Here is a 17,182-nt window from a genome sequence, read left to right on the forward strand (position 1 = left end):
TCTTCCCCAGGCTTTCTTTGTTAGAGATGGCCATAGAGAAATTCTCTGACCTATCTTGTTGGATAGTGGATCATGAAACCCTCATTCTGGAAGTGGTCTTGCCCTATACCTGGGAGGAAGAAATTCCACACGGAATCTGAACAGGAGGGCCTTGCTAGGTTTTCCCCTCTCAGCCAATTACCATTTCTCTTTGTGTCCAATCACATTTCTACACTGCTGTGTATTCTTCATTAAATCAAAATATACATTTTTTTTTCTGGGTCTTTGGGTCTATATATCTAAAGGCTCTCCTTATGTGAATTTTTCTGTCTTTTGTGATATTTAGGATCCAATCCAGAGCACCCTATCCCATCCCCAAGTGCCAGGCAAGTGCTCTAACAGTGTAAAAACTTTGATTAAATAAGTTTGCTCTGTAAAACTTTGATTTAAAAAGTTTGCTATGCTTTTTCTCTTCACTTTATTTCAGCCCTGGCCCTTATGATGTCACACCTTTATGCTCCTCAACAGTGTGTATTATAGGAGGGCTGTGAACTATCATCAGTCCTTGAGTTATTGATTGATTGAAAAATGAATGACTGCACTATCAATGTGTACCAAAAATAATGTACATTAAATGAAAACTTAACAGAGGTTCCAAAATTAAATCTGGAAAAGTTTTCTTCAAAGACAGACAAAAATAATTTGTAATCACTTTATTTCTTTTTCAAAATACATATGAAACAATAAAATTATATTTCAAGTGCTTTTCCATTTTCTGTTACAAAAAAATCACAAACTATACTTCATAACAGCTTTGAGGTTTCATTGTTACGTAATTCATCTGAACCTGACAAATATGTTCACACATTCCAAAGAAGACATTGTAAAAATACTGCAGTGTGTAACATCTTTTAAAGGTGGTTGCAAAAACATTTGTTCTAAGTTATACAATTATATGCTGTCAAGTTTCACAAATGGCTGGTTACCAGGTACAAAAGCCAGAAACATGAATTTCAAAAGATTTTAAAATTTTTGTTCTATACTATGGAAGTCAAAGATACTGATTTGAACAATGGCTAAGTATTAAACCACAAACTTCAGTTAAAAAGTCACTTATGAACAATGACTGAAGAATATAAAGAAAGATCAGATATGTTGGATCTAAATTATTTGATGTGTGAAATGAATTGTAGTAGTTCCTGCCAGTATAGAATAATTGATAAATATCCATTTTGGGGGAAGAGGGATGAGTGGAGTCATCCCAAGTACAACATGAGGCAGTTCCTTTCTATTTTGACTTCTTTATTCTTCATTCTGAAATTATGGTTTCACTTAATTGCAGTCTGTAATTTCTCTGCATTTGCAGATAAAGTCAATCACTGCTCTTAGTTGGAGACATTGATAATAAGCTTATGCCAATGATACCAACTTGGGTGTTGGACTTTTTGTTTATCAAACAAGGTATAAATGAAAATATTTTATATATTAGAGTTGTTCTACCTGCTTTTTATTTATTCAGTAATAGAGTTTGTGAAGCTCTTCACACTGGAGACTACTGTGTTCTTTAAATGGAAAGCTTAAAGAATATTTTAAAAGAAAACAATAGAAATTATAATGAACCCATTAAGATGATCTACATAAATATAATTAGGATAAAATATGCAGTCTGCAATAGAGAATGATTATTTGACCAGTTTGTACATGATCTTAGAGATCATAGTTATTTTCGAGTCCACAACTTTATGTTAAAGCAAAATCATAGCCAAATAACAGTCTCTATAATGTTATTCAGATGGGGTGAATACAAAACAATTTAGAAAGGTGACAAAGATACCTAATGTTTTAACCTTCCAATCTTGAGGCTTACAGGACAATTTTGGATTCAAAATGATATACACTAATATTCAATAATTTGTTTTTGAGGGAACAAAAACACATGAAATTGAGTAAAACTCACCATCTTGTACAGTAAATAAACTCTGTGCACAGCAGGTGCAACTCAGCAAAATTTCAGAAGAAATGACCTATTTTTACACTCTGGTAATAAGGTCAGGCATAGTTCAAATCTTTGAGGAGGGTTCTTATGGTCTAGGTGAGTTTATAGAAGAAATTATTTTGGGTTTGAGATTGAAATATTTCCAAATAAAATGTATCTATAAATAACAAACCCTTTCTGGTGTTAGTATAGGTAAAAACAGAATTGATTTAATCAATTATTCCTGGCAGGAGTATATTCAAATCATCTCAGGCATGAGAAGCCTCTTTTTTCTTTCTTAAACATCTATTTATTTTTCAATCACTGTTTGTACTATTCAAAGTGTTTGAATTAAATAAATCATTAAATCCCACCTCAGCCCTTACTCTGAGTCTCTGTAGCCTGATGTTGTCAGGCTACCAAATCAAATTTTGGTTTCTTGTTTCATAATGAACATGGTAAAAATGAGCATTTACTTTGAAGAGAATATACTTTAGCCAAATGTTAAATGCCACTGTTCAAATACACATCTTTTTGGTTTACTATTAATGACAGATGACAAGTAATTAATGATCAATACATCTTTTATTCAATTACAATTTATTTTAATCAACAGAATACTGAATAAATACAGAAGTATCTTAATGAGAGAAAATTCTTACCTAAAAGGGTAACACTGAATAACATATTGGAAACAGCATTTTTTTTTAGTTATCCCTGTTTCCTATGAAAAACATAAACTCATCATTTTCTTTTAAATAATAGATCCTTACAGCAGGTTCAGATGAATCATATCCTGAGCCATGTCACTGAGTAACTATTAAATGCTGTGTCATGGAATTTTTTTCTGTCCACTAAAGTTAAAATACAAAGGAGTGTTTTTATATATCTTAATATCTTTATTTCCATAGGCTAAAGATCTTTGCTTACCTCTCATTTAAATATGTAGATGCCTACTTTATTATATACTTCCAGGTCTTTTGACTCATTTCTCCTTGACAGCAGTGCATTTTAGCCTATAGATTATAAAGGTCAAGATCAATTAGAGTATCACAGATTAAAGGGAGCTGCTAGAAGAACAAGATGAAAAAGAAACAGATCCCCATGTTTTCTTCAAATTTAGTTTAAGAGATTGAATGACTTTCTTTAATTCTTATCAACCCCATTTTTCTTTTTAAATTATCAGGTAATTGAGTTACCTGGGTATAGTTACAACTTATGTGGCAAAGAAACAAAAGCAAACAACAAAACTAACCAACTCTATTCTATGAAAATGTACATTCTTAAATGATAGCAAGCAACCTTTTTGAAAAGGTAAAGAAATTGCTATGTGTTCAGTAATGAGATGTGTCCCTTTGTCTTTGATTCTTTTGGGCACTCGTTCTGAAATAAGTTACCTTTTTTTTAATGGATAGTAAAAATTGGAACAGGGCTACAAGTCCGTTTGTTTCATTTTTTAAGTAATTAATCATCAAATGAAAACTATAAGAGATTGGTAGCTCTTTATTGAGCTGCAAAGTTTTAAAATAATAAACATTATAGGAGAATAAACATAGCTGTAAATGTCAATTAAATACCACAACCAAATAGGTCCAAATATATTTGCTGTAATATAAAACCTGAGTCAGTATTGATCAGTTGTGATCTCCCTGCAGTAACTAGAACGTGCACACACTCCTCAAGACTGCACAAGAAGGTGAATGCTTGGCTCTGCATCCCCATTCCACCCTGGCACTAGTCCTAATGTTGCTGAACTGTGGTGCATTAATACACATAAAATAAAGTCCAGACACAGGGATGGCCTGGTTTAGAAAATTAAAACTGCCAAGCAAAATATTATTAGAAAACTAGTGAGAAAAAGGAATCAATTCTTCAGTTTTATGGGGAAAAAAACATATACTTTACAAACTTTGATATTTTTTTCTTATTCATTTTACTGTTTCCCCTGATTGGTTGTTGATGAATCAGGTAAAAACAAAAACAAAACCCAAATAACTAAAAAGGACATTGGCATGTTATGCTAATGAGTCAATACTTGACCTTTTTCCTAGACTCATATTTTGGTAAATCCCTGAATAAGTCCCTGAAATTAGGTAGTTGATATATATGTAAAGTACAACTTCATAATGTGTCAATACTAACAGTAAAGTTTATCCTGCACAAATTAGTGGAGGATATTTCTAACATCAAACTTTATTTCAAATACTGAAACTAAAAGTATTTCATTCTTAAATCACAAGCTGAAAGAAGATAGGTTAGGTGTGTATGGATATGGAGGACAGGGTTTGTTGTCCTAAATGTGGTAAGATTACATTTTCAGAACCCTAACTCTCCTTTTTCTCTATCAATTTGTGGTGAGCATCCCTTATATGTGACATGAAAGCAGAGTTGTGAATTTCTTTCCCACAGTGTCTTCCATAGGGTTAACAAAGTACTCTGGCATTATGAGTTTATTCTAATCCCTACGGAAAAAAGGTTTTAATTTTTTAAAAAAATTTCTTTAAAAACTTATTTTAATCTATAACCCTCATATGAAAGTCTCCTGATTAGCTGTGAGTTCACATTTATTTCATCATAAGCATTGGCTTTTTCTCCTTAGGGAACAAAGGAAAGTACAAGCTTTCAAGAATTAAGAAGTCCTTAAAATATGTTTTTGGGTGAAAATACATATCACACTCACAAAGGAAATATGACTGCTAATATACTATAGGCTATAACTATATCTTCTAACAAAATAATTGTCTACAAAAATGTCAGTATATTAAAAGTATATCCTCCATTGGATAATTTCTATTTCTCAGTAAAAGAGTTCCAAAATTCAGATGTAATTCTTCAGTCATTCTGACTATAAGTGGTTCTTTTAGGCCTGATAAGGTGGCCAAGTATTTTGAAATAGATTTTTCTATTTTCTTCAATGAAAAAATATTAAGTAGGAATTCTTGTTTTTTTATTTGTTAGGTGACATAGGCAGTTTTGAAAAATTTTAGGCAGACTGTATTTTTCTTTAAAATGTGAATTTGAAAAATATTTACAACTTAATTGACCATAATTCCAACTTATAAGAAGCCAGCAAACAAAATTTCAAGGCTTGTAAAATTTTATGTTTTTTTTTAAAATATTTATATAAGGTATTTTATGAAAATAAATTTTCTCATCCTGATGAATTTGTTTTTGTATTGCAAGCATAATTTTTCTTGCTTTTATTTTTAACCTCTATTTTGGATAAACTTGAAATATGCATTATGTGTAGTGCACCACATCTCAAAAGTAAGGTTGGGTAATTCAATACCTTCCAAGTGGGGCCTGGAAATGAGACAAAAAAAAAAAAGTTGACCTGATGAAAAGGAAATTTCTGTCCTGTAAAAGTATTTGCATAGTTTTTTCATCTAGTGGCCTGTCCTTAATCTTTGTGAAGGTAATGCCTTTCATAAAAGGACTGGAGTCTGGGCCTTTAGAATAAATTTTTTGTTTTACTACATGTTGAAGTTACACTCTATGGTATTTTTCTATAGTTTGCTGAGAAATAAGTCATGCTTTGTTTAAGAAAATACCCAATTCCGATGATGAGCTTCTGATTGGGTTTAAGAGTCACCATTACTGCATATAATCTAAATGACAATGAGCACAGACAGTTTGTTGAACCTTTGGTGTCTATTAGTGTGATCTATCAGAAATATTGGATATACATAATAGCTTCATGTCACACACAGGAAATACATGTCACAGTACTTGAAATCTTACAAATGCTTGAAAAATGAACTGATGCTATTCACTTAGGAATACCAATGCTACAGTTGAGATTAAGATTATTAGAATTTTAAAAGTATCAGTTCAACAGTACAACAGATCTTTGAACTAATGTGACAGTAAGACATTATAAAATGGTAGCCAAAAAGGCTCAACCTCCACTTTCCAGCTACTAAATATCATTTCTTGAGTTTATATTCAAAATTCTTTAAATTTACAGCTTTATCTGTATGTTTTAAAGAACAAGCTTGAGCTACAAATTTTTCAGTTTGGCAGAACCAAACTTCAACAAGTAATTTGCTGAGAATGAAAGAAAAAACTGTTTTCTAATAAGTGATACTATTCTGAATGTGCAAGAACTTAATGCTGGGTACATTAAGTTTAAAAATGTCCATTTAAAAGTTATGTGGAATCATGTACACATGAAAGGAACACAGTTGAACAAAATCAAAACCACATTTATGAGACATGTACTACTTTATACAACAGCAGTATGAACTATGTTTAATTTTAGATACATGAGGATTCATTTTTAAAAACGTATTTCTTTGCTTATGCAAAGATTACAACATATCAAAACACTCTTTGTGCTAATAGGCATATAACATGAAGGATAAAATGCCTTATTTAACTAAGGACTATTTGTTTTCAAGTAAAACGTATTAAGATGTTCAAAGTTATAAAACAGAAAAGAAGTAAATGAAAAAAAGTACACATCAAGTTTGCTCATTAACATGGATATATCTTAAATGAGGAAATCAATCAAACCTTCCACTTTTTTTCTGATCCAATAAGCACATCATCTTAGGTCCTTATCATAAGGGTCTTATTTTGGAGGCATTATGGTGTGGAAGGTGGTTTGGGAGAAGAGCAGGATCCTTGACTATCAAAACTGGTTGCCCGGCCAGGTAGCTGAAAAACAGTAATTTTATTTGACCTCATGCAGAAAAAATACAATGGCTAATTGGTGCTTCTCTTTTTGGGGAGGAGGGTACTGGGGATTGAACTCAGGGGCACTGGACCACGAGCCATATCCCCAGCCCTTTGTTTTTTGTATTTTATTTAGAGACAGGGTCTCACTCAGTTGCTTAGAGCCTTGCTTTTGCTGAGACTAGCTTTGAACTTGCTGTCCTACTGCCTCAGCCTCCCAATCCACTGTACCTGGCTGATGCTTCCTTTTAATAGGAAATGTTTACCCATGACATGCAAGCCTCTGAAGAGAAGCTGTAGGAGCTCTCCTATCCTTCGGAACTCATCTTTTCAGGTCAAATGAGGGGAAACAAACATTTCAAAGAGATGTACACAGAGCATGCCATTTAGATGGGACCTGAAGCAGCACTGAACAGCAACTATTTATGAGTGCAGAATAATTTCACGTTTTGTGACAAGCTTTTAGTTCTTTTTATAAAATAATGATTTACTATAGTGACAGTAATTGCTGTGTAAGAGCAATAAGAAGTTCTAGACACAAAAGCCTGTGTTCCACTTGCTCTAAGGCAGGAGGTGATTTTTATGGGGGCAGTCAGAGAGCAGAAGCACTGCGCTAGGCAGGTGAGTGCTTTCCTTTCTAGATTCTTAGAACTGATGTTCACTGTTCAAACTTTAAAAAAAAAGCAAGATTAGAAGCAGGGAATGGACAGTAATTCTACAATAATCAGAAGAGACTTCAGACAGTAGCTACCACTGAAAGGAAATACAACCTAATACAAGCTATTCAGAGAATGCATCTGTATCTACTTCTGAAACTTTCCAGTTGGAAAATTGCATGTGACTGGGGTTCTCTCTGTGCATTTATCTTTTATGATTTACATTAAATTATGAAGTTAGGTAAAGACTCTAAACATTTATATATATATATATATATATATATATATATATATATATATATATATATATATAAACATATCTGTGATGACAGTTCTCCTCTATCGTCTGAGCATGCAGTGTTTATGTAATTTACCCTATAGTGTTTTATATAACACAGCCAAGGTCACATTTTTGTGACTAAACTGAGATTAGAACCTGGTCCCATTGATATATTTAATCAATAACAGTGTACAACCTCTCTTGTTCTCTTACCCAGTGTCTAGTGTGAAAACAAGAAACAGAATCTTATCCATGGGGAGATGACAGATATATCATTCATATACTATGTGGCTATTATGATGATTTTTTTAATTGAATGCAGAAATCCTTCACCTACTAGACATCCTTTTTGAACTTGCATTACCTCTCAATCCTATAAATGATTTACTTTGTAACTCTTCAGGAGGCTCACAAGAAAGAAAGTCATTCTCCCTAGCAACATTCACTGTATCAAGTAGACTGAAAACTATTTCATGGCTAGAAATCCCAACAAAAACGGATTAATGTAAGTATTACCAGTAGTTCTCATAGGAGCTAATAGTCTGCTAGCACTTTGTATTCAGTATTTACTTTCGCTGAGTTGATTACCATTACAGAACCACAGAAAAAACTCAGAGGTTCAAGGCACTTGTCCTAGGTTCCACAATAAATAATCACCCATTAAAGCTTGTGCCTTGATATTTTTAAAATCTGTGAGGTCTTCCTGACGAGAGCTGGGGGAGATATCCCTGACCCTTTTCACAGATGATATTACGTCTATTTAAGGATTCTTAAATGGAAGGGGACTTGGGGAAAGGTAGCTCTGTTCACCAAAATACAGTGTCCACTCAGTAATAAACATACTAGATTGCTCCACTGCTCACTGATGTGAATTTTCAGGCTGTGAGAAAATGACAGACTTGCAGTGCTTATGGGCTTATCAATTATGAAGCCCAGAAAGTCTAGTGGTTTCTATGATCCCACATGACACACAGAATTTTGAATACTAAATGTTAGAGACTGTGGGAGAAAAGCAAGAGGAATCTTTTTAAAAGGTGAATATATTAAAATGCCAGATATGGGTTAGCAAATAAATAATATTTAAACTGAAAAGATAAGAGCAGAAGTCAGGTGATCACAAGCTTACCTCCAGCAAGGGGTGCCAGTGTGTTATTGGTTTTCGGTGATAAGCCAGCATTTCATTCCAGTGGTCTCTCCCAAGACCCTCAGCGTCCAGTCCTGTTCTACACACTCCTATGACCTCGTTGTGTCCCACCCTATGATTTGTGGAATATTATACTTTCATTTCCAACTTTCAAAGGTAATGGAATCTCACACATCTTAAATGAATGGTAAACATAACAGTAACTAGATGCTGTCATTTTGCAAATTATAGTAGTCCCCTTATTTGCAGTTTCACTTTCTGTCATTTTAGTTACCCATGGACAACTGTGCTCTGAAAATACTAGATGGACAATTCCAGAAAAAAATAATAACTTCTAAAATAGTACATTGTTATAATTGCTCTATTTTATCATTAGTTGCTCTTATTCGCTTATACTGTACCTAATTTATAAATTAAACTATCATCTGTGTGTATGTATAGGAAAACACATTATATATAGTATGTATCAGGTTTAGTATTACCATTGGTTTCAGCAATCTGTGGAACATACTGTAAAATATTCCTCACAGATAATGGGGACTACTATATACCACTTCTAATCAAATGAAAAATTTTAAGCAAACAAAAACTTGCTAAGCAATTAACTAAATGATATGAACATTTAAGAAAATGAATTTGGATAAGAAGCACTCACAAATCATTTTAAGCTCTTCAATTTGAGCACATTTCACAATAATAACAATAGTGTGAATGGCAATGCCACTAGTTCCTTACATGTGTGAAACATTGCTTTTTCAGAAGCAGTCCTATTAAGTTTAAGTGATGTAAATCAAACCCTGTTCTTTTTACAAGGCTTACTGTCTTTATAATGACATTTAGGTTTTACACCATTGGTACGGTATTCATTTTCTTGCATAAAAGACCATATTTAATTGATTCTGAATGATATATCAGTGTATATTATTGCTTGTACTACAAATAAACAGAGCAGGGTTGTGTTCAGTTCCATTACATTTGATTGTTATTGCACAACAGAGAGCATGCTAGATGACATTCCTAGTTTTTATTCATGCCCTGCTTTCACAGGAACAAATAAAAAATAATAATATTTAACATTTTTGAAAGTTTATTATGTACCAGACAGTGTTCTAAGTAATTTAAATGTTCTGACCCACTTAACTCCCACCCCATGACTACAAATAACATTATTATTCTATTTTACAGATAATCTAAATGTCCAGAAGGTTGGGAGCTGGTGTGAGCTTACACACTTTGTAGGAGGCAGAAGCAGGAGCTGAATCTGGGCATTTGATTCAAGAATACATGTGGTAAGTTTCTTCTTGAGAACAGAATATGATTTAAAAGGTATTCCATATGGTTATTTTTACATATATCTCTGAAGACACTTTTCAATGGTTTATAATATTTCATTACTCTCTTTCTGTCACTAATGTAGATCTGGATATTTAGTATGATTTGTTTCATGTTGATATCCTTTAATATGAAGTTTCCCGAACAAGTATATTTCAGAAATATTTTTTTATTTTCCTGTTTATATATTATAAGGATCATTTAAAGTTGTGGATGACAAATGTTCAAGTGTATCTACTTGCACTCATTGCTGTCAGAAGTCAATGGAGGTAAGGATAAAACAAAATGGGGCTGCTGAGGAAAACATTTACAGTTTAGAATTTGAAATTTGAACTAGTTTTAATTTCTAAGTTACCACAGTTTTCTCCTTTGATACGGATTCAAATAGATGGTACAAATAATACTATTTTTCAGTGCCTTTTTTTTTGTAGTTCTGAGCCAGAGGATGGCACATTAATTTACCTACTTATATTTGATGTATTTTTAGGGTCCTGTTTACCATCATTTTCATAATACTATAAAAAGGACATTCTTTTTGTGTGTTTGTATATGTCCTGTACTACCATGTCATCCTTAAAACACAATAAATGTATTAGGGCTTATAAATAAATGTATTTCATGCTGAAAGTTTTGTAGTTTAAATCGTACAGCATTCCTTTCCAAAAATCTTATAAAAAGCAAAACAACGTATGCAGGAAGGGTCAAATGAGAGAATGAGCCTTTAGTGGAACGAGAGTTCAGAGGAAGAAGTTTTGTCTGCTGAGAAAGACTTCCAGGGTGCTAACATGAGCTGGGCTATGAAGCGTGGTTGGAACAAGGTACACACTATGAGGGACATCTCAGACTAAGGGAAGAGTGGAAGGGTGAAGGCAGGAGCTGCAGCAGGAAGAACCTTCAAAACTGTCCCGATACAGTTTATTTTGTGAAAGAGATGACTCTATGTGTGTGAGCTGGGGGAGCTGTCAATGAAGTAATGTTTTAAGATAGATGTGAACATATGGAATCTGTTTCCCAATGACCAGTATTCACTTTCCATGGTTCATGGTTCATGCCGAAGTTCCACAAATGGGCAAACTAAATCCCACTGGGATGACGTAATGAACCCTTTCACACAGCTAGTTAAGATCCAGCTCCACTGAGCATCACGATACTCACATTCTAGCCCCATTAGTAACACAAGCTATTGAGTGGACTCTGTTATTACTATAGAACGACTTTGAAGTAGTGCTGTCTATAAAGTGTTCCATACATACTATATCTAGACCCGTTCTCTCTCTAGCCTTAGGTGAACTTTAAGGATGAGTTCTTTACAGGGGAAAACCCCCCACAACTATAACGTAAGAAACAAGGAATTTCAAATGAATAATTATACCTTTTCCAACTTAAATTAACACTGTTATAGCAGAAAATAACCTGAAAAACTGAATTAGACCAGTATTGCACTGGTTGTGGCTATTCTGTATTGAGTGGAGGGTTCACGTACCTATCATAATCCATGACTGCAATGGAGAGGCTGACCTGGTCCACGTTCTCCGGAGGGATGTCAAAAATAATAGCCTCATTGTACACAGGGTTTAGAGTGTTTTTCTTTGTAGTTGTTTTTCTCTTTTTCAGTCTTCGACCCTCACACATCAGTGATACTTTGACATATGGATCTAGGAGTAGGAAGGTAATTTTAATAAAATGAAAGTATTCATATCAAGTATAAATAGAACTGTAATTCCTTTTTACTAAATAAGTGGTTTGTCAGGCCTTTTACTAGTTTAAAGTTCAAATAGATTGAATAGATTCAATAGATTCTCTAAGATTTCTTATTTTAAAGGTAAGCAATTTATAATGAATAAACTAAAAAGAACTAATTTGACCTCATTATTTTTAATACAGGAGAGAAAACACAGTAGTTTATCAAGAGCTAGTTCAGAATTCTAATGTGTCTTTTGACTACTGCTATTTTAGGGCACATATTTTTAGAAGTGATTTATAGGATGTAAACCAAACAAATAAGAATAAGGGTATTTAGATTTCTTCACCTCAGAATGATTTAGAATAAAAAAAACTAAGACCTGTGAAAGACTAGCAGCACTGTATCTGGACAAGTATATGAAATTACCATAAGTAGAAATTAGAAAGGAAAAACTAAATTATACTTAGAATTTTGATCAATGGCTAGTTAAGGTGGTAAAATTAGAAGAGTCATTTTAATCACAGTGTTGTTGCTTGATGAATTTGGATTGAAGAAGTGATCACTAAGGTGATTTAGTAGCTACATCATGGTATATAATAAAAAGCACTATTTATTCTAAGGTGGTCACAGGAAGGCTCTGATAGGACATTGTTTATGTGGGGTTTATTTGAAAGAGAAAATTTTAGGTTACTATATTGTTATGGGCCTAATGGAACAAATAATTGTGAACTAGTTTTTCCACAGATAACTTCATCTCTATTCTCTTACCCTTATCATCTTAAGTTTTTTTTTAAAAAAACGTTATGTGATTATAGAAAATTACACATTTTACAGCATTTCTAAGAAGCCTCATGGCTTTGAGAGCAGTACTGGTGTTAGGGTGAGCATGCTGGACAGGTAAAACAATCACAGCTGCACGCTCTCTCTTTTTGGCTACTGTACAGTGATAGTTCCATCATCTCTATTCTCTATCTCTAGAGTAATAAGTATTATTTCTTTAGAATAAGACAAACTGATGTTTGAAATATTAATTTACTGAGCAGGATGTGCTTTTTAAACTCTAGAAAAATATATTGAAATAGCTCAAAAGCATTTTCCTCAAGGAACAAAAAAGCTATTTTGCTGCTGGCAATAATGTATGTAATGACAAGGTAACAGGGCAGTGTTAATGTCTGTTTCCCATTTATTTTGATTTTTTCTTAAATAATAGGAAGCATGTTCCAAGAAAGAAGTTTGCTTCTGCGACACAGGATGAGCCCTCAGGCCTATGAACAATGGGAAAGAGGCATAGTTTATCCTTTGCATAGTTTTATCCCCACTGTGCCTTTGCCTGCATTTCTTCTCTTCTGACAAGGATAATTTACTGGCTCCATAGTTGATTCACAAGCCTGTTGTGAGGATTAATGAGGTGGTGCTCTCCAAGTACAGGCTCCTCCAAAGAAAACTTCATATAAATAAAAAAGTAATCTTGCACTTAATTACAACTTTAATGTTGTTTGCTTGTCTCAAAATTTGATCTCTTTTGATACATGGTAAAAAGAGAAGAGTAAACAATAATTTGCAGAGTACACTGTTTATCTTAAGTTCTTCTAATTTATTGACCCAAGAATTTTTCCCCCAAATAAATGTGGAATATATTTTCTATTCTGCCTTTATCTACATGCTATTTTTTGCAAATTAAAAAGAAAATGAATAGATAATTCATGTTCAAAAATCAAGATGTTATCGAGAGACATGCAATATCACAATCCCATCTGTCCCCATCCCTTTTCACCCATTGTTGTTGATGTACCAGTCCCTTATTTTTATGAAAATATTGGCAGTATGAATTTATGTTCTAAATTCTCCATCCTTGCACAGAAGTGAGCATAATTCCATATTTATTTTTGTGCCTTGTAGATCCTGGAGCTTTCCCCACACTAGAACTTGGAGTTATGTTATACTTTGTGTAATGTGAATTTAGCTTGTTTTTGTTCTGAAGAACTACAAAGTTATAGAACCTCCTCTCTAATATAATCCTTTGTTATATTTCCACTATGATTTCTTATTTCTATTTAATTCATCAAATGTTTACTGACATCCCCATTCATCCTTTATTGTTTTTCTTCCACAAATCTGTGCCGATTTTCACATATTATGTTAGAAATTATCCCCTGAGAGCTTCAGTGAATTAAGTGAAGGATAAAAGAGCATTATGTGGCTTTGCCTGTTTATTAAAGTCAGCACAAGAGAAATTTTTTCAAGAACTTCTTTACAAAATTCAGACAGCATTAATTTATCTTATTGTTTCTTGCAGTCCCTACAGATGCCCAAATTTTTGATTGGAAAAGTTGCAAGAATGCAAATGCAAATGATGGTCTTGGAATGTGGTTGTTTCTCTGAAGAGCAGGTGAGGGCAATAAGTTCAATCAAATATGTCTGCATATGGTAATCTAGTTGAAACTGGGGAAGTAGATTAAAAGTTAAGTATTTTTGAGATGGGACAAAATCAGTAGGGAAAGAAATGAAAACAAGAACTCAAGTTCAAAGTCATTCTACTTGAAAATAACTTCTAAAAGTTCATAATGATACTGTATATAAAAGAGGTGTTTTAGAATATTTTAATTTGTAATTTTATACTTTCATTGTACCCCATTATAAATAATTCAATAGCCATATATAATTTTAGATACATGGCAAATTTAATTTGGGAATGTGCCTTGGCCTCTGGTCAACTGTGTACATACCTGATGAGCCGGTGATATCCATTGCCTTCAGATTTCTGCACTTGATCACGGTCAATGTCATACGACCAGCGGTGGGCAAATAACAAAGGGAAAACATGATTTCACCCAGGTCTATGCTTTCCTAGGAAGGCAATCAGCAATGTTAGCAACTTCAAACACCAAATAAGGAAAACAAAATGAAATGGAAATGACGAATGAAAATTGCTTTAACCCATTATGTAGGGCTATGGATCTAATTGAATATTGGACTGTTGTTTTAAATAATTTTTATTGAGATATATAGATTAACATTGTAAGAAAGCAGTTCTGAATGGAGTAAGAAAAAAGTGATATTTCCACTTGCACTTACAACAAGAATCTCAAACTTAACACAGTTAAAACCAGACTGCTGATTCTGTCCATTCCCCCTCAGATTCCCAAACTGGACCCTCTGTTGGTCTTTCCATAGTCAACAAGTGTCATCACAATTTACCTGGAAGCTGGAGCCAAAAATCCATTAGTCACTGTTAATCTGCTCTTTCCCTCAATCCTACGTCCAACCCATGGGTGGGTCTTGTCTATGTTATTTACAAACTACATCATAAATCAGTGACTTTCTTTTCAGCTGTATCACAACCATTAAAACCACTATCGCCTCTTGCTAGGATTACTTTACTAGCATCTGAGACTGATCTTCCATTCCAGAGGTTCATCTTCACATAGTAGTCAAAGTGATAGTATATGAAATGCAACTCAAATTATGTCACTCTTCTGCTTCAGACTATCAAGAGCTCATTACTGTACCAGAATAAAATTCAAACTCCTTACTGACACATAGTGGGGTAACTGAGTCCTGCTGTGCCTGGGAAACTCTAGCTTCACTTTGTTAAGAGCATCCCTGCCACTCTTATCTGTGACTGTTTGGACAATACCCTACAAGATCTAACACAAAAGACCCATGTCATCTGGACTCTACCTTTCTCTACATCTTCCTTTCTTGGCTCCCTCTGTCCCCACCAGCTCTGGTACAGACACAAACTTTTTCTGTTACTCAACTGAATGATGTTTCTTACTGCTTTTGTGCATTTGCATTTTCTTGTTTCTTTGACAAGTCCTTTGTTTCCCTTGTGTATTTATCTGGATGACTTTTCACCAGGCTCCAACAGCCCCTCTTCTGTGAGGCATCCCCTTTTATCCATTCTAAGGCAGCATCCCTTGCCATCCCATTCCCACCCCACTCTCAGATCCTTCACATGTTTTCATAATGTTATCACTGACTGGAATCATCTTTAAAGTTCATTTTTTGCTTCCCTGACTTCTATACATAGCATCCAGGACAGCAGGATTCCTGGCTGTCTTATTTTCTACACCTTACTCAAAGGCATAGCTGGTTCTCAGTACCCATTCTTTGAAGGAACAAAGAAATTAATTAGTCAGAAAATAAGGCAGAATTGTCCATAGTAGTCTGATGCAGATTGTTGTGCTGTCTTTACTGCATTGATGGTGGACAAAAGAAAATGAATGTGGATGGTGAACAATTGCAGAATTGTGAAGAACTATGTACAGGATTCAATCAAATCTTTGCTGGTGAGACATTCTGAGGTAGGTCTAACATTTGTCAGACTTATTCTTACAGCTCAGGTTCTGACTTACATACTTTTGGTTTCTTTATTTGTGGTCTAGAAATAGAGCCTAGTAATTAAGAGCACAACTTCATCTGTAGTTAAAATTTGGGTTTGATCCCAATTTTCTTTCTTAACTATGAGATCCTAAGGAATTTAATAAAGCTTTGAATCTCTGAAATGCCACTTTCAAATTGGGGCTAGCATCCACGTCACAGGCTTTTTAAGCATTCAGTGAGATAATGTAAATAACACACAAGGCATTTCACACAGCATCTGGCATATGGTATCCTTGGATATTGTTTTGTTCTTCTGTATTGCTAGCATATAACAGGTGCTCAGCAGGTACTGGTACATGAAAAAAAAGTGGAAGCATTTATTATCTTTCAAGAAAATTAGTAAAAATAAGTATTCTAAAATAGAGGTACAGATATCTACCTGGGACTCCTCTGGATTGCTACAGATCAAAGATAGTGAACAAGGTCCCACAGAAGAAGGCTTGGGGGAACAGGAGGAGCATAGCCTCCTATTAAGGAGGCTCATTCTTTTTGCCACCTGAAAATAATTGAGCATTATTTGTCAAGTACAGTGGCAGCAGCTGTGGATATCAAGATGAACAAAGTATTATTCTGCCTGGAAGGTCTCTGTTGAGAAGGAAGAGAGCTATTTATTCAGAATCCCATTTTATCTAATGATTTTCTCCTTGTTTCTTCTCCTTAGGCTCAGTCTAAGGGTTGAAGCTTCCTGCCTGATAGGTGATCCTCTTCCCTCATTGGGCATTTCTCCTTTATTACTATCAAGAAGCACAGGAATATTTTGTTGCTATCTGATCAAATTAAGGAATGCCTCTGTGGATGCAGAGCATGATACCAAGTTCTACCAAGAATCATGGTGTAGGTGATGAGAGAGAAGCTAAGAAAAAAGGGTCATGATCACTGATATGAAATGCTTGGAATACAACAGGAAATGCAACACACAAAAACAGGGGAAAAAGTACACAAAGAGAGTCATCTAAAGGGATTGACATAACAGTCACATATCTGACTGATACAGTTTTGCACATTAAAAAATCTAGGAAAGTAATTTTTATACTTCTTTAGATATATTGCATGCTCATTGGCTAGAACA

The 17,182-nt window shown here is 34.0% G+C and overlaps 1 protein-coding gene and 1 long non-coding RNA gene across 4 annotated transcripts in view; one reads left to right on the forward strand and one right to left on the reverse strand.

Annotated features, from left to right (window-relative positions):
- Positions 1–17,182, forward strand: part of LOC131423866 (uncharacterized) — a 169,870-nt gene that overhangs the window by 95,545 nt on the left and 57,143 nt on the right. For all 3 annotated transcript variants that reach the window (XR_009225973.1, XR_009225972.1, XR_009225974.1), the window contains exons 3-4: positions 9,897–10,000; positions 14,024–14,116. This is a non-coding gene — a long non-coding RNA (uncharacterized LOC131423866). The remainder of the gene's footprint in view (positions 1–9,896; positions 10,001–14,023; positions 14,117–17,182) is intronic.
- Positions 678–17,182, reverse strand: part of Syt10 (synaptotagmin 10) — a 60,620-nt gene continuing 44,115 nt past the window's right edge. The window contains exons 4-7 of the mRNA XM_046435885.2: positions 14,454–14,574; positions 11,527–11,698; positions 8,694–8,823; positions 678–6,613 (exon numbers count right to left, since the gene is read on the reverse strand). Coding sequence (XP_046291841.1) covers positions 6,542–6,613; positions 8,694–8,823; positions 11,527–11,698; positions 14,454–14,574 — 495 coding nt within the window. The 3' untranslated portion in view covers positions 678–6,541. The remainder of the gene's footprint in view (positions 6,614–8,693; positions 8,824–11,526; positions 11,699–14,453; positions 14,575–17,182) is intronic.

This window comes from Marmota monax, unplaced genomic scaffold, assembly GCF_021218885.2.
Source record: "Marmota monax isolate L192 unplaced genomic scaffold, Marmota_monax_Labrador192_F-V1.1 WCK01_AAM20220418_F8-fsc00012, whole genome shotgun sequence".
In the NCBI taxonomy this organism is placed as follows: Eukaryota; Metazoa; Chordata; class Mammalia; order Rodentia; family Sciuridae; genus Marmota; species Marmota monax.